This window comes from Sphaeramia orbicularis, chromosome 11, assembly GCF_902148855.1.
Source record: "Sphaeramia orbicularis chromosome 11, fSphaOr1.1, whole genome shotgun sequence".
In the NCBI taxonomy this organism is placed as follows: Eukaryota; Metazoa; Chordata; class Actinopteri; order Kurtiformes; family Apogonidae; genus Sphaeramia; species Sphaeramia orbicularis.
The window spans coordinates 8,580,491-8,604,356 of record NC_043967.1 but is presented as its reverse complement, the minus strand read 5'-3'; the positions used below and the strand labels follow the sequence as shown (position 1 = coordinate 8,604,356).

The 23,866-nt window shown below is 38.3% G+C and overlaps 1 protein-coding gene across 2 annotated transcripts; it reads right to left on the bottom strand.

Moving 5' to 3' along the window:
* Positions 1-153: 153 nt before the first annotated feature.
* On the bottom strand, positions 154-23,729 carry grinaa (glutamate receptor, ionotropic, N-methyl D-aspartate-associated protein 1a (glutamate binding)). Of its 2 annotated transcripts, XM_030146725.1 has the most exons (8): positions 23,594-23,692; positions 12,669-12,677; positions 7,945-8,288; positions 5,236-5,351; positions 4,907-5,107; positions 4,642-4,770; positions 3,593-3,736; positions 154-2,690 (listed from the first exon to the last, which is right to left on the bottom strand). In XM_030146725.1, exons 3-8 carry the CDS (start codon positions 8,246-8,248, stop codon positions 2,541-2,543), a joined length of 1,044 nt encoding a protein of 347 aa, XP_030002585.1. In that variant the 5' UTR covers positions 8,249-8,288; positions 12,669-12,677; positions 23,594-23,692; the 3' UTR covers positions 154-2,540. The 2 variants fall into 2 exon arrangements, with proteins under 2 accessions (XP_030002585.1, XP_030002584.1); XM_030146724.1 differs by lacking the exon at positions 12,669-12,677 and having other exon boundaries at positions 7,945-8,284; positions 23,580-23,729.
* Between the last annotated feature and the right edge of the window lie 137 nt (positions 23,730-23,866).

The following is a 23,866-nucleotide window of genomic DNA, read 5'->3' as shown; positions in this document are numbered from 1 at the left end:
GCCTCTTTATATATTCTTACCATTTCTTTACTTAAATTTGTTCATAAAGGCCAACAAAAACAACCATAATATCGTCCATCAGCATGGCTGTGCCAGTGTACTGGTTAGGTTATCATCAAACAGTTAAAACCTGAATGAATACACAAAGATCAACACCATTACATAGTTTGTTTTAATGAAAAGCAAACAGCAGTGGAGAGGAATGCAGCTCCAATTTGTTTTAATGCAAATATACAATGCAAACAGACCAAAAATTACAGATCTATACACATCAAACCACTACAGAGTTCTATATACACTTACACGTTAGTTAAATACAAACACAGGAGTTTAAAAAAAAAAAAAAAAGTCTAACGGGGTTGCCAAACAACAGTCTTTCCAAAACAGAAATACCTGTACAATGTGCATTATCAGCACATGCAAATGTAGGAGGTCATGCAAGAGGTGGAAAATGAACAGAGAAGGTTTATAATAAAAATGCTGCACATGTTAAATATATCATTCAGGCTGTGTGTGTAGGAGTACTTGGCTACCAGTGAATACTGATTCTTTTTGCTTCTTGACAGGAGTTTTACCAGCATCTCACTGTTTCACAAGCAGCTTAAGTAAAAATATTTTTGCAAACTTCCTGACATTAGTCTGGATTCTCAACACCAACTTATATCTCAGTGCAACCCTGTTAGCTACATCTAGCTCAATAAATAGAGAAATTACTGTATACATGTACCATATCCTTCAAACCCGGTTTCCATTGACTTCTTACCAGTGGTTACACATTAAGTTTTCAAAATACTTGGTTCAGTTTGGTCTTAACTGATACCAACATTTCATATACAAAGAAATAAAAATAATAATGCACATAAGTTTCACCATACTGACCAGACAAAAGGAGAAATCAATAGACAGGAAAAATTCAAAAGAAAATGAAGGAAATATTTAAGCTTTCAAAAATCATACATACAATTTCAGATCCAGTTTTTAGCCTTTCTTCCTCCAATTCCTGAAGAATCTGTGCTTGTGTGTCAAATACTACACATCCTACAATTTCATTCTGATGCCATTGAGATATTTCAGTTTAGTACTGGGTAAGATAGGTTCTGATGTCAAAGCACATTTTCCTGTGAAGCAAAACATCCATACGAGTCACTCCAGCATGCCTTTCAGCAAAAGGGAGGATTACCTACAGCAACACACTGAACTATTTACAGCTGTGACAAGCAAGTTAGAGGTATTCCTCTGGTAGATTTAGAGAATCGTGACACATCTTCAGTTGTGTTTCCAGTGTTGCCATGCAGAATTACTTTACATCAGCAGGCTGAAAGGATGTGTTTGGGAACACTTAGATTAAAAAGGAGAAGGTATTTCTAGCACTGGTTTTCTTCAGGCAAAGCTGGTCTGCATCAGTACTAAGCCGCTACTTACACCTTTCCCTTTTCTCTGTCTGTTAAATCTCTCCAGCAAGGCAAGGATAACATGTTTAACACGGCGTGTGCTGAACCAAACCAGAATTCAGGGGAAGGTAATGTAGACAGAATGTAGCCATCCATGTTAGTCGAAGCAAACAACAGTAAGAGCAAGCAGAGTAGTCAAACTTGAGGGACTGACAGATAACTTTGACTTGTCAGTAATGGGAAGATCTTTTATATTAATAGGGCACATCTCAGCTGCACTTCATGACCTGCTGCATCCACAGTATGGTTATGGTTTGAAAAACTAAGGGTGTATTCACACGTGGAAAGTCCTTTGGTCCGCTTGTTTGATTCAGATCGAATGCGGGCTTTATTTTTTTCGTTTGGGTTGGATCGCATTCTCATTGCACTTTTTGCTAGTGGATCAAAATTTGTAAACAGAAGCACGCATGTGACGGACTGCGCTGGCACTGGACAGAAAAGTCAGGGGCGGGTGAATCAAAGGTCGGTGTTGATGAAAACAAACATGGAGGTCCTACATGCAGTTATCGTTTTTAGACTATGGATTATATTCTTACAGACACAAATTTACCAAAATAATGTTAACTGTTAAAAACAGCTCATTTGGAGCCAGTTTCGTAATATGGGCATCTGACCAAATGTCAAAGTGACATTCAATCTCCTCATTGCTCCACGTCTGTCCACGGATCATGGTTGCTACTATTAGCTTTGACTACCTGTGCGGCTTGGCTACTTCCAGCGGCTCATCAAGCACAAAAAGGCGCATGGTTCCTTGGTTTGTTTTGGCTCAAGGGCGGTTATATTCACACCAGAAGTGAACCAGCCCAGAGTCCGTTTGGAAGCAGACCGACATCAAATCAGAGTTCATGTTTGTATTCACATCTAAAAAAAAAGTCCGGACTTTCCAGGGAAAAAAACTCTGGTCCATTTTAAACGGACCAAACGAAGTAGGTGTGAATACACCCTAAATGTGTGGAACAGGAGAGAGAGATTAATGAAGTGATCAGTGAAAGGTGAAAGAAATCAAAGAGAAAAAGGGCGTGTTAGCAACATTTCTACAATGAAAAGATGCATTCTCCATTTCCCTCCTATCTTCTTTAAGGTGCAACTTTATTCGCGGGTACGTCCCAAAATATCCAGGATGTAGAGGAAAATGTTGATGATGTCAGTGTAGAGGTTGAGGGCTGCAAAAACATACTCCTCTGGACTCAGGGCCAGCTTCTTGTTTCCCAGGAGGAGCTGAGTATCCACAGCCAAAAACTGGAAAAGAGGAAACACAGATGGCTTTTAGTCATTTTAAAAAGATTTATATGTCAGGTTTCAGGTTTTCCCTGGACCATCTCTGGACCTGCTTCTCTCCTGTCACCATCACTATTATTCTTTTATCCATATAGTTGTGTTTATCATATACTTACTGTGAAGGTAGAGTTTTCCATTGTTGGTACTAACAGCTGCAGTAGTAGCATATCCACTGTTAGTACTTGGAGTAGTAGTATTAGCAGTTATGGGTAGCTGTACTAGTTATTGGTAGTTAGGGTTAGGGTTACTAGTTCACTAGTTGTAGTTTTTAAAACTTTTAGTTCAGTTTGCTGTGCATCCCTGTGTCTCCCCTCATTTCCTCCCTTCTTCCCTCACCCACTCTCTCTCACTTTCTCTTCCTCTACCCATTTGCTGTTTAACCACAACTGGTCAAGGCAGACGACTGTCCTCCAAGAGCCGGGGTCTGCTTGAGGTTTCTGATTGTTAAAAGGAAGTTTTTCCTCACCACTGTCACCAAGAGTTTGTTCCTGGAGGATTCTCTTGAATGTCTAAAAATTGGATTAAGAGTCTGGTTTAGACCAGCTCTAAATGTAAAGTATCATGAGATAACTTTAGTTATGATTTAACGCAATATAGACAGACAGACAGACAGATAGATACAGATAGACAGACAGACAGACAGACAGACAGATAGATAGATAGATAGATATGTTAAACTGGAGATTAACATTGTCTCACATTGAAGGACATTTAGCTTGGCTTTCCACAAATGTGACATCCACTAAAAATATCCACATACAAGTAAGATATGGGAGGACTGCCATAGAGAACAAACAATTAAGAATCAAGTATTAATTTAAAACACAGAAACTGAGATGTGCCTTTTTATGAGTCAGACTTACGCAGGTGAAGAGTAGAGCCCCCAGTGAAGCATAGACAATGTGCAGGATCCTGTGACGGATGAAGATGCAGAGGATGGCGAAGAGCAACAGTACAATCAGGCACACAAACAGCACTCCCCGGCAGGAAGTGAAATCATATTTGGTCTGTGGTCACAATGAAGAGAAAAAAGGAAAAGACAACAGACATCAATCTAGAGAACTTATCCAAATGTGATTAAATGCAGCCTTCATCATTTGAATATTTCACACCTTCATCTCATATATAAATATGTATGTATGTATGCATGTATGTGTGAAAAAACATTTGAAGTGTCATATTATGCTCAAGTATGATTTTGTTATGTCTCAAATCATTCTGTACAGAGTTAATCTGACAAACAACAGGGTAATACTCAGTAGGTAAAGGACTCCTACCAACCAAGACATAACTAGGAGTTCATACTTCAAAGATGGGTAACCTCTGTCACATGAATGCACATTGATACACATAAGTGCACTTCGCAAAATATGTCACACTTGTTCCCACATCTCCAAGAGCCTTACATGTTTGGTTTTGATATTTTTGCTTATATTCACAGTTTAGGCCAAAATTTAATTGGGGGTGTGATACCACTGAAAAGTGTTTTGATTTCTTTTCTTTTTCTTTTTTTTTTTTTTTAGATATATTATGTGTTACTACTTGTGTACTAGATTTTGTTCCATTGATTGAAAAGTTGAAGAAAAATAAGTATAAAGGTACTTGCACGTTCCAAGTACAATACACATTACAATAATAGACTTTCCTTGTGCTCATTTTATATAAACTATTCATTAAGTTAGATAACATGCTCTTTTGTAACCCGTACCATTATCTGTATATTAAATACAGCTATATCAGAATATGAGATAATAATCAAATGGCACTGCTCCAGTGGGCATTGTGGCAAGACTGGTTAAAGCACCTCAGAGTGTAGGTGTGTTTGAGGTCTAACAGTAAGGATGATTTCTGTGTCTGCAGACATTTAAATATTAAATACTGGAGCTGCTGTTGGTGTTGACGATGCACTGACCTGTAGTGAGAAGAGGACAACGGTGAAGCAAACCACGGCAGTGATGCCCACAGCCATGATGACAGTCTCTGTGTCATAGAAGCTAGCGATCATGCCCACCATGTAGGACAGGCTCAAAGTCAAGATGGACTGCAATACACAGAAAACACTCAGGCACATTAACATAATTTCTGAAACAGTTTCTGATATGACCCGAAGGTCATTTAAATGTCTTGTGTTATTTATTTAACCGTGTCCTCAGTATTGCTCTGAGTTTGCCTCTCACCAGTGCAACCAAGTTCCAGGGGTGCTTGCGGCGGAACTCTCCACAGCAGCTGAGGACGATCAGAGCCACAAAGAAAACTGCATAGGATACATAGTATGTCCATGGATTCACTCGAACAAAGTACTTGGCATCATCAACAAAGGTGAAGATGGCAACAAAGGAGAAAGTGACCAGCAGCTGTGCTGTAAGCACCATGAAGACCTGACAAAAACAAAAAAATTACATTTTTGTGGTAATGTTTAATATTAACAGAAGTTAGACCATATACTATATGTCATTTCTTAACATATACTGGATTCATTTAATCTGTTTGACAGCAAGAAACCTACTTTTCTAATGAAGGCTTGTCGTATGTTCTTGTCCTCAAAGCCAGAGTTGGTGAACTCATCATTGTCATAGTAAGAAGGAGGCCCATCACCATGGTAACCAGGGCTGCCCATGGGTGCTGGTGAGCAACAAAAATATACAAAACTATAAAACTATAGAAAAACAAGTATACTAAATAAATGGTTAAATGACTCAAGTGTTTCCTGCTCATTGATGCCTGAGTGATGGTCTCTTCATGTGTGGAGAATGCATTAAAGTATAGCCAACTTTGAACATATTTACATGGTCTTGGTGCATCCTTTTTGGAGAAAAAAGGCAATTTCACATTGGAAACAGAGAGTTTTAGGAGGATAGTGGAACAGTAAATAATAGATTTTAATGATTTCAGCTGATAAACATCAGCTGCTATTAGGTATGAGCTGAGCCCACTGTCTCTCATACCAAAACAATATGACTCATGTGATACAATATGTGCAGAATAAGCAACTGAGTCTTTCATTGGCTGACATGTCTGTATCTCAGTACACGTAGCTATGTATTTTAATCAATGATTCTTGTCGTATGCATGTAGTTTCATAATGAAGACATGCTCTGGATGCTTCCTCACAAAATTTAAAGTGTTTGTCATGGGCTCAAGTCAGACTGTGTGCTATCTGTCCCTTAAGTCCTTATTACAGTGGGAAGAGGGGCATTAGATTTTCTGATTTGTATGAATTACATTACACAAGACCTGAAACTAAAGGACCCTGCCACATACAGTGCAACTAAAGAAATACAAAAGACATATAAGCATACTCTACATAAGAAGCAGACGGAGCCACCATGACAATATTTGTAATGCCACTTTGAAGCCAGTACTAAGAGGGGTAATGGGTGAGCTAATGCTAATTGCTACTTTACTGATGCAATAAGACAGTAAACTTAAAACAGTTGCATAGCAAAGCCATTTGCCAGTCTTAACCACAACTACAGTCCAATTGTGTACAGGACAGAAATGTGTTTTATTAAGTAAAAAGTTCTCAAATTCAGGTGAAAAGACAAAGGTGCCAGGGGAAAAATGAGTCAAGCACACATGTCAATCAAAGTTTGACACTGGGGACATTCCAGCCTTCTTTTGACACTAACGTCTGATTAACTAATCTAATGTTAGGGAGATGTTCAATCTATGGGAGCCAGGGCCTTTTAGACTCAGCATATCGTGGCCATCAGCGGTATTACCCTTTGACTTTTGCATGACCTTGACTTTGGTCCCTCAGATACAGTCCACCCTCAGGGAACATCCAGGGATTGCACTGCAAATTATTTGGTTCTTACCAAGATAAAAAAAAACAACCTTAGATTTAGAAGTGCTAGATATTCATCTTGTTTTACAAGTTAATTTCTTATTTTAAGTCTTCAGCTTTACACTATAATCTTAAATCAAGCAGAACCTATCTTTTTTGCCTCAAATGGGTGGGAAATCTTAAAATCAGGTAAATAACTGTTAAAATAGGATATATTACATCTCTCCCCAAAAGTTTCATCAATATAAATCTCTTTTTAAGATTCAGTTACAAACTCAAGTTGCCACACAGCAAAAAGTGATTTTCAAGAAAGGGAAATTTACTTATTTTGAAGATATTCATCTTTTTTTCTAGTTTTAAGTGCTGATAGAAAAAATGTCTTGGCAGTGCAAGAATGTCAAACTTTTAGAACATATATCTCCCCGTTTCTAGGTCAGAATTTGCCGCTTATTTTGAGTACAAATGATCTAGAAATGAGCTGAATTGTTCACGAATCCATGACTCGTTCACGAATCAATGACTCGCTGAAAATGACTCGCTTTGCAAATCGCTGAGTCTGTTGAATCGCTGAACGAGACTAGAGACCCCTACTGTAAGAAGACAGAACAGGAGTTAAATTAGATCATGAACAAGGTGAATGTAGTGATCTGAAGTCAACTGCTTTTTTTTTAGCATACTAAATACAATTAACTACTGACCAATGATATACTAGTGGAAAATCTTTATTCAGTTTTGTAATTTTCTAATTACATTATTCATGGATGGACCTATTGAATTAAGAGGGATTATTGCTTAAAATAAGGAGAAAACATTGGTTGCATATGTGGCATTTGATATATTATAGCTCTTTTCTAGATTGTTTGTACTCAAAATAAGATGCAAATTCGGACCTAGAAAAGGGAAGATATATGTTCTAAAAACAAGGTTGACATTCTTGCACTGCCAAGATATTTTTTCTATTAGCACAGAAAACTAGAAAAAAAAACACAGATTAATATCCCCAAAAGAAGTAAATTTCCCTTTCTTCAAAATCACTTTAGCAGTGTGCCATTTTCACTTCTCAAGTGGTGTAGTGGATTAATGCAGATGCATGGCAATTTGGTGCTGCTGGTTCAAGACCAAGGCCCCCAATATGTGCTTTTTTTTTTTTTTTGTTATTATAAATTGGTGAATCAAATGAAGGGTGGTATGGTGGGTGGTGCAGTGGATAGCACTCATGCCTCACAGCAAGAAAGTCCTGAGTTCTACTCCAACACCAGTTGATGGGTTCTCTAATGCTAATCACAGATGTTTTCATAGAGGACAATATGTGACTGATGGCTTTAAGTGTGTATTTTCCAGTTCTAACATTTTCTTTCCCTTGCAGGAGGACAATAAGGGACAGATAAAGAAAATAAATGAATTAAGCACAGCCTTCAGAATACTTACCACTGGGGTCTCCGGGAAAGCCTGGCTGTGCAGACCCATGCTGATAAGGCCCCTGAGGATAGGGTCCCTGTGGGTAGGGCATTTGAGGATAAGGCATCTGAGGGTAGGAACCAGGGCCAAACCCTGGGCCCGCCGGCGGAAAACCTGGCTGTCCGTATCCGGCTGCTGGTGGATACGGTCCCCCAGGGGCCTGGCTGTAGTTGGGAGGGGGCATGGCGAAACCAGGCTGAGGGGGTCCATAGACATTGTTATGGAGTGGGTTGGTCTCACCCATTACAGGGTATCCACTCTTGTCCTGGGACATGGTGTTGGGGAAGACTTACTCTACTCCAAGAACAGTCTGTAAAATTAAGAGGAAGAAGAATGTACCACTTAAAGATTCAACTCATCACAAACCTTTAATAAGTGTTGAACATAGTTTAACTTAAATGGGATTTTACACTGCAATGTTCATAAATCATATTATATCCAGAAACTCAAAGCAGGGAATAGAGAGAAAGTAATGACAGTATATCATATAGGCCAACCTGGCAAAGACACAAGCACTGCATCCACCTGATTAAAAATGTGACAGTCCATTGAATAATCCAACAGGAGAAGAGGACAGAGAGATGGAGAAGAGCTGCAGCAGTTGGCCACACTATTAGACAAATAACATGCCATTTGATTTTTTGCATTTAGACTGTGATAAAACAAGCCTTTCAATGATTCTTTCATCAACATGGTCAACTTCTTGTATTTCATAACTTAACTTTTATTTAACAAGTAGCCACCAGTTCTGGAACGTAGGAAAAAGGCCACCAGTTAGCTGCCGCAAGACCTGATAAGTCACTTATCTTTTGGAAACTTTACCGGTAACAGGGTTGAACCTCATGTCAACTCATCTTTTTACTGCTGTACATTTTTCTAAATTGCCCTCATCTCAAATAGCCCCGTCATAAATATAAAAAAAAGTCACCTTTATTACAATCAGCTTAACTAGAGTTACACAATTAATTGCAAAGGCAGTATCAGCCTGTGCAATTACAGTTACAGCTGCAAGGTCCAGTGTGCAAGACTCAGGAGGACTTAGGGGGATCTAACTGCAGGCATGGAATATAATACTAACTAAAATACAGAAGGTGATTATAAAAATGACTGTCAATTAATTGAGCAGTCAATCAATCCTAGCCATTAATTGCTTAAAAAGGATTTTAATACACTGGAATAACAGCCCAGTCAGAATAAAGATGTTTCATGTATCTATGTGAATCGTAAAAGACCCAATCTGACTCTATTGCATCCCTGAGGTTGGGGGGGTACAAACATTTAATAATGCCACTCTGTTCAATGGGGAAACATTTGCCTTTTATAATCACATAAATAGTCAGCTTTTATGCAAGTTTTTCAACAGTTCAAACAGTTCTTGTAAAGTCACAGGCAGCAATACATTATCTAATGTAGTAAACAGGTTAGATGTCGCTAACATGATTTAGTGTTTCCCACAGAGTTGTACTGTCTATGGTGTTAGGGGGGTGGGGTGATCATCATTGACCTTTTAAAAAAAAATCTTCTCTGTTGGATCTTCACTTTACATATGTCAAAAAAATTATGTTTAAATTCTTTAGGAAATGTAAACACACATGTTATTGGGTCACTTATTTAGCAGCCAGTTAAATTCAGATCTCTAGTCAAAATGCTTTAATCTGGTCCAAGAAATATTACATCCATGTAACTACATTGGATCATCTACAACGCAAAGACAAATGGAGTGAGAGAACTGAGGAGACAGCAAACACTGTCCACTCCAGTGTTGAAAGTGTTACCATGGATGCAGCCTGTTCCTCTGTGTTAATTTAACTTATTAAATTAGCATGTATTACAGTATTAGTTTTCTCTGCTTCACAAGGCCCACATATTGACCTTTACCGCAGAATCCCCACACCCCTACTGCACAAAACTCATCCCAGAGCAACAGGCTTCTGTGTGTCACAGGAACTGCAATATATAATTAAAGGTGCGGGAGACTTTTGTCACCAATTTTTCACCAAATCTGTAAAACCACAGTCATTGTCCAAGTATCATGAATCCATAAGTCTTTCTGTGATTACTCACCTAAATCTCTTCCCTCACGGTGAACAATTTCGAAGTGCCATCTACCATAAACAAACCATTTGTTTACAAACAGAGCTGGGAGGTAACTCGGGCATCTTCGGAATTTTGTCACGACATACATTGTGGGAAGCGGAAGTTCGCACACCATATGGTATTATATGGTTGCAACAAAGTTGACACGGAAACGGCTGGCACGGAGCTCTGCCTGGCAGTGGCAGCTGCAACAAACATGACGCGGAAACGGCTGGACGGAAGCAGAGCCCCAGCCGTTTCCGCGTTTCAACTGTTTCCGCATCACATTTGTTGCAGTCATATAATAAAATACGGTGTCACTGCTGCTGCCACTGCCAGGCAGCTGTGCGAGCCTCCGCTTCCCACAATGCACGTTACGACAAAATTCCGAAGATGCCCGAGTTATCATGTTGAATAAGACAGAATAACCAATTTGGCAATGTTGCCACGTTCTCAGTACTGAAGTTATTTTATCCTAGTGAGACATCTGTTTTGAATTTCTCCTTGGGGATCAATAAAGTGTATCTTATCTTATTCAGTGCACAGTTACACTTCCTCCAGTGAAAAACCAAGTAGAATCAAAGTAAGAATGTACCATTTTGTGTCCATGTAATGAACACTGACACATGCACAAAGCACCCATCAACTTCATAACTTGCCGATTTGTTGACATGAACATTTCTACTCCACACTCATCATTTCTCTGTTGTAGCTGCAGCTTTCCTGTTTCAGAAACTGTTGGCTCTGGGTTTAGTTTTGTTCTATGTTTTGTACACAAATGTGCACAAGTGTGTATACTTCCAAATTTAGCTTGTGTGCTTAGTTTAATTTTCCATCGGTAGATGTTGTAATTAGGGATGGGAATGGAGAACCAGTTCTTTGTGAGAACTGGTTCCCAGTAACTCAATTCCTTGGGATGGTTTGCTTGCCTGCTTAACGATTCTGCTCATCGATTCCGCCTTTGTTATGCATGCGTGATGACATCACATGTACGCTGCATTGTTTTGGTGTAACGTAACATGGCGTCGAGGCAGAAACGCTCTTAAGTATGGCTATATTTCATGGGAAAAGATGACACAAGGGCCACTTGCAACACTTGCAAAGCTTACATTTCTTCAAAATGGGGAAAGACCTCCAATATGCTAAAACATTTGTCTACAGAGCACGCAACTGATTTGAATCGATTTAAACAATCTGTTGTTGCAGCAACCATAGTGTTACAAAAAAATTACAAATGCAGCCATCAAGATGCATCATGAATCATAGACAGGTGATTGTAATCAAATTGGATTGTGAGGCTAATAAAGATTCATACCTGTACCGTCTTGCTGTCTTCACACCCAACCAAGACAATGTAACATAACGTTATTCACCTAACCACAACATTTCTAAGTCAGGTAAAAAGACAACAAAGCAATTACATTTACATTGCAAGCTTGATCCTCAAGATTGTTTAAATTTCTGGCTGAAATAGACTGTGCTGATCTCCCAGGATTAATTTATGTCTTCTTGTATTATGTAATACCATTAAAAAGTAATGCTGGTGAGGAGGTAGTTGAATGCTAACATACAGTATGTTGTTTTACATTGAAATAAGGGCAGAGCGTCTTTTCAGTTGCCGATGAAAAGCTAAGCAGCAATATCAGTGGACAGTTTATCAGATTCCCTGCATTTAAGACCTGAAAATGGCAGTTATCCGTCAGCCTTTAGATAACAGAATTCAAGCGTCACACCCTGTGCATAACATCAGGGGAAAACAGTTCCCATGTGTCTGTAGTCAATTCCTGCTAAATCATGACTCATATCTCATATCAGTCAGTTGTATTTACTAGGATGATTAGTATTTTCAAGTGTGCTCTGCAGGTCTAATATAAAGGCCAAGTCCCCAGTGGAAACCTTATGCTGAGCAGGAAAACAGCCAAAAGCCATTCCCGTAATTGCTGACTTCAAAAGTTGAGCTGGGGTGGGCAGCAGACTGGGCTTGAAATGGTGCAAAGGCTTGTGTTCTTCAAAGAACAACGGTCTATATAATGTCGGTATGTAAACAAAGTAAGTAGTTCTGTAGTTACTTTTTCACACACACACACACACACACACACACACACACACACACACACACAATAATTATGCTGCACTGAATTAACAGTGGGCATTAAGAAATGCTGCTTTAGTTTACCCTGACAAATACATCAGTGTCCAGAGTGTGTACTCCTGATCCCTGTCATTCCATCACTTCAACAGACTGCAGACAAACATGATCAGTACATGTGCTTCATACTGATAGTTTCCATCAAAATCATAACAGATTATGATCATTATCTGTAAAGCCAAATCCCCTCTAGCTTTCTGAACAACAATGGTTGTGCTTAGAGGCATATAGTGCACTCAATACACCAATTCTGCTGAATTAGTTTCATTTGTCAGTAAACTGGCACTATAGTCAATATCAGCTTACCTAAAAGGATTGCTAAACTAACCTGAATAAAACAAATACACTTCTCAGTTCCTCTGTAAGCCTCAAAATGTTTTGTTTGCTCATATTTAACACATAACAGGATAAAAAGGTTGTCTGATTGAAGTGGTGGGCAAGTCAAAATGAAAAAAGGAGGTAAACATTTTTTTCTTGCTTCATTCTGTCTCTGTTGAGAGCAGCACATGCAGATTAAACATAACAATCAACTTTAGGTTCTTTTTATTACTATTAAATATTCTCTAATGAACTGAAAGATGTGTATAGGGGTATGTAAAAGTTAACCACAGGCAAGTTAATTTCTGACCGACCAAACTTGCCAGACCCAGCAAGTGGAAAAAAAAATATAATGCTGAACCGTGGTTATGGGATCACAGTCAATCATGTGACGCAGTAAAAACATGTGATATAATCCCTATCTAATATCCATGTGAAACTTTACACAAGACTTCAGAACTTTAAACTTTGGAAAATAATTGGCATGAGTTAACAGCTCAAGTTCAGATAACATATACAATCACAGTATAACTGTTAAGAAAAATGGATTACTAAAAAGTAAGTTACTTTCCAGTCTTACTTCACATTTATGTTCCATATCCAAGTCATGCTTAATAGATAGAACTCCAAATTCTGAATTAATGTTACTGGTCTGAGAGCAGCTGATTATATGTGTATGATGGATTATTTGGTGTAATCCTCCACACAGAAGTCAGCAAACAGGACACTCAAGTCAGAAATCAGCATGAAGTTACAGCTAGCTGGGTGGGTGGGGGGTGACCTGTTCTTTTCTGGTATTTTCCCAACAAACAGCTGTTTTCATGTAACTTCAGACACTGTACTGAAACAGTACATAACATCCTGAGCAAACCTAAAGGGAATATTCCCATTATGTATTCAAAGGGTGTGATTCGTCAAAAAACCACAGGGGGGGGGGGGGGGGTGTCATGAAAAAACAACCAATCAACAGGCCTAATTCTTTTTTTAAGTTAATGGTAGGCCCTATTACATGTCTAACAGTTGAACATTCATCGTTAATGGAAACTAAAAAAACATAAAACATTTACTTTTCTGCAACGGCCACACCTGCAATGTGGGAGATGGCTTAATTAAGTTTCAGGACCATGGATAAGGGCCGATCACGCCAACATGGTAGAGGATTTATGGCGAATAAGCAACTCAATCAGACTGTAAACCTAACATAAAACCTAATCCAGGGGTGTCAAACTCATTTTAGTTCAGGGGCCACATTCACCCCAATATGATCTGAAGTGGGCTGGACCAGTGAAATAATAACATAATAATATATAAATAATGCCAACTCCAAACATTTCAATGTGTTTTATAGTGAAAAAAGTAAAAATGCATTATGGAAACGTTTACATCTATAAACTGTCCTTTTAAAAATGTGAATAACATGAACAACCATGAAAAAACTGAAATTTATTAAGAAAAATAAGTGCAATTTTAACTCTATTTTGCCTCTGCTTATCATTAATAAATGTGCATTACAACTTACAGATCACAGTGGATCTGCAAATGTACAAAATATTTTAGTAAGTGGCAGAAAATTAGTAAAATAGCACTTACTTCTCTTAACACATTTCTAGTTTTTCATATTTTATGTGAAAGGCTAATTTGTAAATTTACACATTTTTATGTAATTTCACTTTTTTACACTAAAACAGAGGAAAAATTTGGAATTGTCATTATTTGTAGGTTTTTAATGGTAGTATATTACTGATCTGACCCCAAGTAGGGCTTTTTATGGCCCCTAAAGTAAAATGATTGACTGTTAATATCTTGAGTGTAACTTTGGTATTTCATAAATTCATCCCACGGACCAGATTGGACCCTTTGGTGGGCCGGATTTGGCCCCCGGGCCGCATGTTTGACACCTGTGACCTAATCCATTAAGATGAAGTTGAACATGTACATTGGCGCCTGCAGACATACATCTGTACTAGTGATGAGCGGATCAGCAGGTTACCCGCTGGTTGGGGCAGGTAAAAAAAAAAAGTCACTTTCAGATACAGAGAAAGAGACACTGATATAGAGGCTACAGAGAGAGAAATAGGTAAGGTATACAATGTATTTATGTGCATGGGGACATTTGCAAATTCCGAGACTTCCAACATTTCGGTTCAGGTGAGAATGAAATTCATTCAGCAGAATTAGGGATGTAACACCCCCCACCCCCAGCAAATTGCACTCTGTGTATACATAAACTAATATTATAAAAAGCAAATATACTTTTGAGGGTTTTTTTTACTAAAAAAGTTGAAGGAATTAGTGTCCTTTCTGCCAGCCACATGTCTCTTATGTATCGTAAGATCATTTCCACCAAAACAGTGGTTTCACTTTACATTAGGCCTGTAACGGTACACGTACCAAACCGAACTGTTTCGGTACACACCTGTTCAGTTCGGTACACAGCTGTACCAAAACGGCACAGTATGTTGACAAAAACAAAAAGGAATTAAAGATGTCGTTTGATGCGGAACTTTAAATCCGCGCAAGTTTCACATGGACATATTAAAGGAGCACACATGAACCCGAAATATGAAATAGAAGTTGATATAAGGTTAAAAAAAACAACAACAAATATGATGTGAACCTGGAAAGAAGAGACTGAAGACCCTCCACCAGTACAGTCCAGTTTGGATCAGTTCAGGTTCAGGTGAAAGACAACAACGAGGAAAGAGACGTTAATAAGACGGACGTTGTTTGGCCCCTAGGAACTACAGTAGTTCTAAAACACTTACACTAGCTCTGTCTGTCTGTCTGTCTGTCTATCATGCACGCTGTACAATAGAGGAATAAATAGAACGTTGAAAGTATGTAAAGTTTCACTTTCGTTTCACGACAGCGTTCGTTACATTAGTTATGGACCGCACCCCAGGTATATAACTGCACGCCCCCCGCCCACCCCCCGGCTCCGACAAAAAAAAAAAAAAATCCCCCGTGCACACAGGCACACACAGTGTCCTAAACAGTTTGTTCTCTGTCCTAAAATAAATAATTTGGTTCATTGTGTTGTCAATGTTTCTCTTCAGTTTGTTAAAACAGAATACCAGTTTGCCCTCTTGTTAATGTTGCACTTCATGCTGAATTTTTTTGTTGATATTTTTATGCAGAATGTGAGCTGACAGAACTGTGATTAGATTTTTCTTGTTTGTTCAAAACTACCTGTCAGGGAAAAGTGCAATACTAATGTTTAAAATACATTTAGTAATATTAATAATTTATTTTATTTTCTATTTGATTTATAGCAGCAGAATTATATTATTCCTCTTTTCCTATATTCTATTGTGTCCAAAAATTGGGGGAAAAATGTTCAAAAATTCATAAATGTATTAAAGACATTTTGAGGGGTTTTCTTTCTTCCCGTACCGAACCGAAAAAAAAAAAAAAATGAACCGTGGCTTTGAAAACCGAAAACGTACCGAACCGGAAATCTTGTGTACCATTACAGGCCTACTTTACATTGTTTGAGATGTATGGGGTGGCAGTATATTTTTATTTGTTTTACGGGGAGTCTGTTTGAGGCACCATTTGTAAAGCTTGACAAGTATTAAATGGGAGATTTCAAATCCTCTTAGGATAGATGCCCCAACGCTATGGATAAAGACAGTGCCACTGTCCCAGGTTTCTGCTGATAGCGATCACTAGGGGGAATTAGGTTAAAGACAGGGATTCAGTGGGCTAGCCAGAGAGCCATGTTGACACAATAAGGCTTGCACAATACCTCAACAAACCTACATGCAACATGCATGACCGAAAAATATACCAGTGAGCACTGTGACAAAAACCAACACCACACAAAGGCATGGGGCCTCAGAGGGGCCTAACACAAAAAAGTAAGGAGGATGTGACCTTTGATGGAGGACCTAATGACAAATGCACAAATATGTTGAAAATGCAATATTTGTCAAAGCTGCAAAACTCCTACACTGAAAGACAACTACATTAAAATGATGTATCAGAACGGCATGACAAAACAAGAAATTTGTGGTTTTCAAACTTACCACAGTTTCTCCCTATGCAGGGGGAAAAATTCCACGTTTTTTAACAGTGCCCTAGTCAGAGAGATTTAAAACAAAGTGCTGCTAGTGCAATGGTATTATTTACAGTGCTATTGTGAAAGTGTGCCCTACAGCTGATTACCCTCTGCTGTGTTTCTGTTGGCCTATCTGCCAGCCGATGCAGCAGTCTAGCAAGATGCTGTCATCATGATGCAGCATGTCAACACCAGCTCTGGCCGTGTCAAACTTGCCAACAACTTGCCTTGTGACAGATGCCAGCACTTTGGGTAGGTTAGTATTGTATAATAACATACTGCTGCCACTATTTTCACATGCTGACAAAAATGTGCTTAGTTTCTTTGTAAAGATGAAATCATGTTGCTAAATTACCTTGCGTTTTTTCCCCAAACAGAACCCAAGTTTAAAAGTACTACTTATGTGGGTTATCCTGGTTTTGATCATATTTTGGATATGGCATTTACGAGGAACACAAAAAAAAATCTGGATACTCATATTCCAGTAAACATGATAAATGCTACAATTATGGACACTGGCTATAGAAAACAATGGCACTTTGGCTTATAAAAGCTTTATCGCTAATAAATGCTGATATTGCATAGTGGATTTATCTTAATGGTATTCAACTACTATCAGCGACATGACCTCACCAGGTAAACATGTCTTCCAGCTGTCCATAGGACAATCTGGAGGATGAAGATCTGCAGGTGTGACTGAAACCAGAGGCTCATCATGATGTAGTTTAGTAACTGGTGACCAGGGATGTAACAATTACCGGTATAATGATAAACCACAGTAAAATTCCCTGCGGTTGGTATTACCGTTTCAAATTCTAATTATCATTAAAACTGTGTTTAATTACCACACTTTGAAAAACTTACAGTGATAGTACTCATTTCCTGGAGAAGCAGCAGCACTCCAGACGCCCATGTGCAGTTTGCTTTGTTTGGCCTTTGAAAATACAGTGGAAGGCACCTGCATGCAGACTTCTGCATGGGTCCACTTTTCCAAACCCACACTCACCTGTACCCACAAAGCTGAGTACCGCAACCTGACTTGCTACCTGCATTTTTTTCATGTCCAATCTGCACCTGCCCGTACCACCGTACATTAGACCTGCAACCCGACCTGAGATTAAACACATTGTCTACACAGTAACTCATTTTTAAGGGCTTTATTTTTGGCTAAACTGCACACCATCAATAAATCTCTAACATGCTGCTCAATGACATCTGTGGCCAGATGTAAGCAGAGGTGAGGCTCACTTCCCAATAAAACAAACCGGCTGTGGATCAACCACAGTGAAATTAGATGATCATCATCATTAAATGTCCTGCAAATTATTTTCATCCATGAATCTTTTTATTTTTTCACTTCCTTGCCTGCTACCTACCCGCATTTCATTTAATTTTTCCCTGTGCCCATACCTGTGAAAATTATTTATTTATTTATTTACCTATTTTTAAACCCGTCCTTGCATGTTTTTGCGGGTTATCTGTCGGTGCAGGACACTGATTGCAGGGACAGTGCTCCGGAGATTTTTTTTTCCCCCTCACTAAGAGGACAAAGTCGGAAGTCTGGGCATATTTTGGATTTTGAAAGGATGCTGAGGGGAAACTAATTGAAGATGGTCAACCTGTCAACAGAAAATGCAGAACAAATCTCTGTAAAGGGGGGCAACATTTCACACACAAATGGTAGTGTTGCTTTTATATGCACATTTGATTTCTAGTAGGGCTGTCAAAATTAACACATTAACGCGAAACCAGAGTCTGGTTTCGACTGACTCGATATGTAAAGTGTCATGAGATAATTTTTGTTATTTGGCGCTATATAAATAAAATTTGACTGACTGATTGATTGATTGATTGATTAATGTGGACTAATCCATCAACATGATCAATCTGCTTAAAATTTTTAATGCAAATAACCCATCTGCAGAACAGAATGTCTCTGAATGTCTCTGCCAATGTATTTGGGGCAGTTTGTCCAAGTAGAGTTAGCGTTGCGCATGAACAAATGGGTAGTTGATCCGGTAGTGACAGGCAACAAAAGCAACCCATAAAGATGGAAGACACGAAACAGCACATCGGTAAATATGGGTACAAAAAAAACAAACAAAAAACCCCCGAACATTTGGTTCAAGCTGTTTTGTTGAAACTGTTGACGGTGTTTAATAAACACATTAAGTGCATATATATTCCCTTCTTTCTTGAGTCTGTTTGCGCATGCAAAATGAAACGCGATTAATTTAGATTAAAAATGAATTATATTTCATCGTGATTAAACAAATTATTCCACAGCAACCCAGTGACTTATCAGATTTAAAATTTTAATCATTTGACACCAATTTCTAGATACGTTACATCAAACAATGAAAGTGTTCTTCCTGTACCAGTTCTTAAATCTGTAAGACTAGATCTAGTCTTGAAGTCTGAATGTAAAGAAAAGTATTCTTGGTTATTATCTACAATTTGCACAAAGTGCAGTTACCTCTTATGGCCATATGGTGCCATCTTTAATGCACATTTGTGTGTTTGATGTTTACATGTTAATATTTTAATGTTTCTGCCAACAGAAAGGACATTGCGCATTGTACATTGTTATTTTTATTTTTTTCAAAATAAAATGTTTAAATTATTTCAGTGTATGTATAAGTAGTTTTTGAACATTTTGAGTACATTTTAACAATATAACTGTGATATGAAAATTTCATATCGTCACATCTCTGATGGTAATGGACTGGTAATGTCAGTCCATTTAGTAGTGTTTACCAATGTCACTGACTTGCTCCACTGCTGCAGATACTGATTTTCAGTTGGTTGTTTTACTATGGAGCTAAAACAGCTTTTTCCATCTAATCTGCAAAGTACATTTCATTTCTCATCACTGATAGACACAACACTGTATCTCACTCCAGAAGTCAAATGCTTTCATTGCATTGAAAACAAGAGATGTATAACACTAAATGTGGCATCTACATAGGTGGCAGGTTTATGCCTGCCACCTATGTAGATGACATGGAGCCTGTAATTTTTTCTAACTGAGGTGGAACCTTTGTCTCCCAGTGCTGTACTAAATAGCTACAGTTGATGATCATATTGTGGCAGTACTTCCCTCCATCGTCATATTTCTCCTAGTATTTCTCCTCTTCCAATCTTCCATCGACAGCAAAATGAAAGTAACGTATAAAAGCCTTTGTGCTCAGTAAGGCTGCAAAAAGGGATTCAGTAACCCTGCACTTCATAAAAGTCTCCTTTACATTGAATTATTGCTCTTTCCTTACATATTATCTACATAAGCACCATTTGAAATTTTTTATCATTAGATCAAGTTGCTACAACTAGTAAACTTAAACTTTATTGTAAGGAGAGTGGACTAGTTCACTCCACATGGCTATCATGCATTTCGGGAGGAACAGAGAGCCTGTTTGTCTCATTAACACTCCAGTATATCCATGTCGTCAGCCTGGGACAACGACAGTCAGACTGTGAAAGAACTGGAAGCCATAAAACTATCCATCAATAAATTGCAAACATTTAGTGGAGAGTATGGAAATGCCAAGTGTTTTGTGTGGATCCAAGTGTAATAAACAACAAAATATTCATACAGACAAACAGTAAATCACTGAAAATACTCTATATGTATATTTTTAATGGTCAAATAATGAAGTCATCCTAGCAAGGTTAGTTTAAAGGTTCAACATGGACGATTTCAGGGAATTTTGAGGACCTACTTGCAGAAATAACATCCATAATTAGGTTTTTATTAGTGTATAATCAAAAGAAAATGAGCATCATTGTTTCGATTAACTAAGAATGAGTCACTTCTGCACTCAGATAGAGGGGTACATGTTTCTGCAGGAGCTAAAAATGTCCTTTGGTTAACTTTGTCTTCTACTGTTACTGTCATCTGTGATGTATGAGTGTGGATAAAACCAACATGGGCTCCACCATGTTTTATGTAGCCCGAATAGCTCAATCTCCAACTTCAGCACTAGGTGTCACTAAATATTATCCAATGAACCTTTAATTTAATACAAAGTAACAGATATTTGCAATGTCTATGCACAGCAAAGAACGCAACATTAAAACGAAATTAAATGGACTGCAGTGTGTCAGTATTTTATGTGTATTTATTTATTTATTTTTCATGACTGTATTGAGCCATGATTTGTTCATGTATAGCATGGAATTATAATTGTGTATGATTTTCTATGAATATTTCTACTTACTAAAATGACAATTGTGCAAACAGCGTACAAATAATTCACTCAATTTTACTTTATTTGATCTAAGGAAAAACTAAAAAAAAAAAAAAATCCTCTAACAAATAAATATATAATGTCACCTTTTAAGAATATATTGTAAAGTGCTCATATGTTCTACACAATCATGTTTACTACTGATCAATAACACAATTCCACAGTACGAACCACTACTTTAGTTGTTTAAATAGCTCTAGACCAGTGTTTCTCAAACTGTGGGGTGGGCCCCCAAAAGGCTTGCCGGGGGAGGCATGGGATCTCTCCTGAGTGTTTTTTAGCTTACCTGTCGACAGGCCATAAGCTATTGTCATCATGCGGCATCTGGCGTCGTTGTCATTGTCTGTCATCGTCTGTCGTCGTCTATCATCGTCTGTTGTCCGTTACAAAAATTTCAATCATCTTCTTCTCTGAAACTACAATTCCGATTGACTTCAAACTTGGTATACAGCTTCTTTATGATAATGTCAACAAAAGTTAGTGGAATTTATTTGGATCCAGACCTGATTCTGGATTTGGTGTGACTTTGAAAAATTTCCCCATTATAAGAGATAGGAAGTGGATCGATGCAATCACTCAGTAAATTTAATGATATCAAGTTGAAATTTCTACAGTACAGCCCTGATGGGGAGATGACCAAAACATAATGGCCACATGCTGATCAGGATCTTCTTCTGGATCCGGGAACTTACAGAAAATTTAACATGAGCTCTTATGGGGAAAAAATTTCAATCATCCTCTTCTCCAAAACTACAGTTCTGATTGACTTCAAACTTGGTATACAGCTTCTTTATGATGATGTCAACACAAGGCATTGAAATTATTTCAATCCGGATCTGATTCTGGATTTGGTGCGACTTTGAAAAATTTCCCCATTATAAGAGATAGGAAGTGGATCGATGCAATCACTCAGTAAATATAAATAATATCAAGTTGAAATTTCTACAGTGCAGCCCTGATGGGGAGATGACCAAAACATAATGGCCACATGCTGATCAGGATCTTCTTCTGGATATGGGAACTTACGGGAAATTTAACATGGGCTCTTATGGGGAAAAAATTTCAATCGTCGTCTTCTTCTCCAAAACTACAGTTCTGATTGACTTCAAACTTGTATACAGCTTCTTTATGATGATGTCAACACAAGGTATTGAAATTATTTCGATCTGGATCTGATTCTGGATTTGGTGTGACTTTGAAAAATTTTCCCATTATAAGAGATAGGAAGTGGATTGATACAATAAATCAGTAAGTGTCAATGATACCAAGTTGGAATTTGAATTTTTAACAGATCTGATTGGAATATGACCAAAACATGGGCTATTTCTGTAATATAATAAATACACATAACTGGGTGATAATAAATGGCATCTGGATACATTTCCCAAAGCTTTTAATTTGTCCGATAAGCTACAGGGCCATTGGTCCCATTTTATTTTTCCCTTCAGGTTAGAATATTTAGCAGGTGGAACTAATGTTTTAGCGTTGGAGCACCCAGGACTCATTTTAGGGACGTACAACAAACAAATCTACTGCCGTGGTGATCGGTCAGTAGACTAGACGAGTTTAGGTTGGGAGAATGGACAACTATTTTACTGGAAAAGAAGAATGTGCAATGTTTTTGTTTTTGCACATTAATGTTCTGAGATGTGCAATGTAAACGGGCTCGATACAGCCACTGATATTGTCAAAATGTTCATCTTTGTTGCCAAAATGTTTGTTGTTCTAAAAAAGTAACTTTAATGTCATAGTTGTAAAATAATTGCGCATTTCCTACTTTTATTTGGAAAACTATCGTCTCGGGGAGCAGTCTTGTTGAGTTTATTTGTATTGTTCAAGCAAAAATCTTAGTTATTTTTAATTTGCACAACAAATTATCCAAGGAAAAGCAAAAAGTATTGTAACGATGTTAATTCAATAGAACTTACAATTGCACCACTGTCACAGTGTTGTTGGGGTGGATAGGGGGCCTGAAGATTTTTCGTCCTCCAAAGGGGGCCCACAGAAAAAGATTGAGAACCACCGCTCTAGACAGACGTTACAAAACACCATTGTATCTAATGTCGGTCAATTCTTCCAGATATAACGTAGGAAAACATGAATAAACTACGGACAGAAAGACGCCTTCGATTTTAACAACAGATCTAATGTTAATTATTCACCTAATGTTCAAATTAAATCTAAGGGGGCATTACAAACAACGACGATATGGAACAAAAACAGAAACCTTAACAGCGGGACTAGCTGTTTTCGTGATGAACCTGCAGCGGGCTCACTTTCATCTAGGCCTCAGCAGCGCAGATAAATGCGACACTCCGATCATCTGTTACATCAAGCTCAGTAAACAGAATCCTGCATTACTTAGACCATACCCATGAGTGAAAATCCATTAAACATCTCTAAAGGACAGTATATTAGCCACGTTATATAACAAATCGCCAGATCGCCATTATGAATCCAGTAAGTTATTTATTTTATTTTTTTTTTAGGACGGTGACAACACGCCGCGCCCCCATGTCTACAGCGCTGAGCCAACATGACATCCCATTGTAGTTTTACTTTATTGCAGCTGTCCTGATTGATAATTCATCGCGTCTCCATCTTTCCTCGGTTACATGTCCATTAGCTTAGTGGGATGCTGGCTGTTGCTAACCGAAGCACTATTCGGCTACCACCAGCGCGTGTATTAATAGAAATAGCGTATTATTAGATAAGACACACGCGTAATAAATTATCAACAAATCCGCACCCTTACCTTTTTTGAATTGTACGTCACGGCTCGTCTAGAGGTGTTAAATGTGTGTAAATATGACAGCAAAAGCCGACATGAACTCTCCTTCCAGTCCTCCCCCTATTTCAACTCACATTGACTGAGCTCGAGCCGCTGACGACGCCACACGACGCCGTCACGTGACCCGCGGGGTTTGCCGGCTGTCACAGGAAGCTGGGGGCGACGCAGTGGGGTCCGGTCCACAGGGGAGAGGAGTGGACTCGCGGGAGTACTTCATATTAAATTGAACGCGCAAAGCATCGTACATTTGC

Coding starts and splice junctions, on each gene's coding strand:
- grinaa (XM_030146724.1), bottom strand. CDS start 8,248: ATGTCCCAGGACAAGAGTGGATACCCTGTAATGGGTGAGACCAACCCA. Junction 5,352..7,944: donor CTTTCCCGGAGACCCCAGTG/GTAAGTATTCTG, acceptor GTTGCTCACCAG/CACCCATGGGCAGCCCTGGT. Junction 3,737..4,641: donor TTGTCCTCTTCTCACTACAG/GTCAGTGCATCG, acceptor TTGTGACCACAG/ACCAAATATGATTTCACTTC.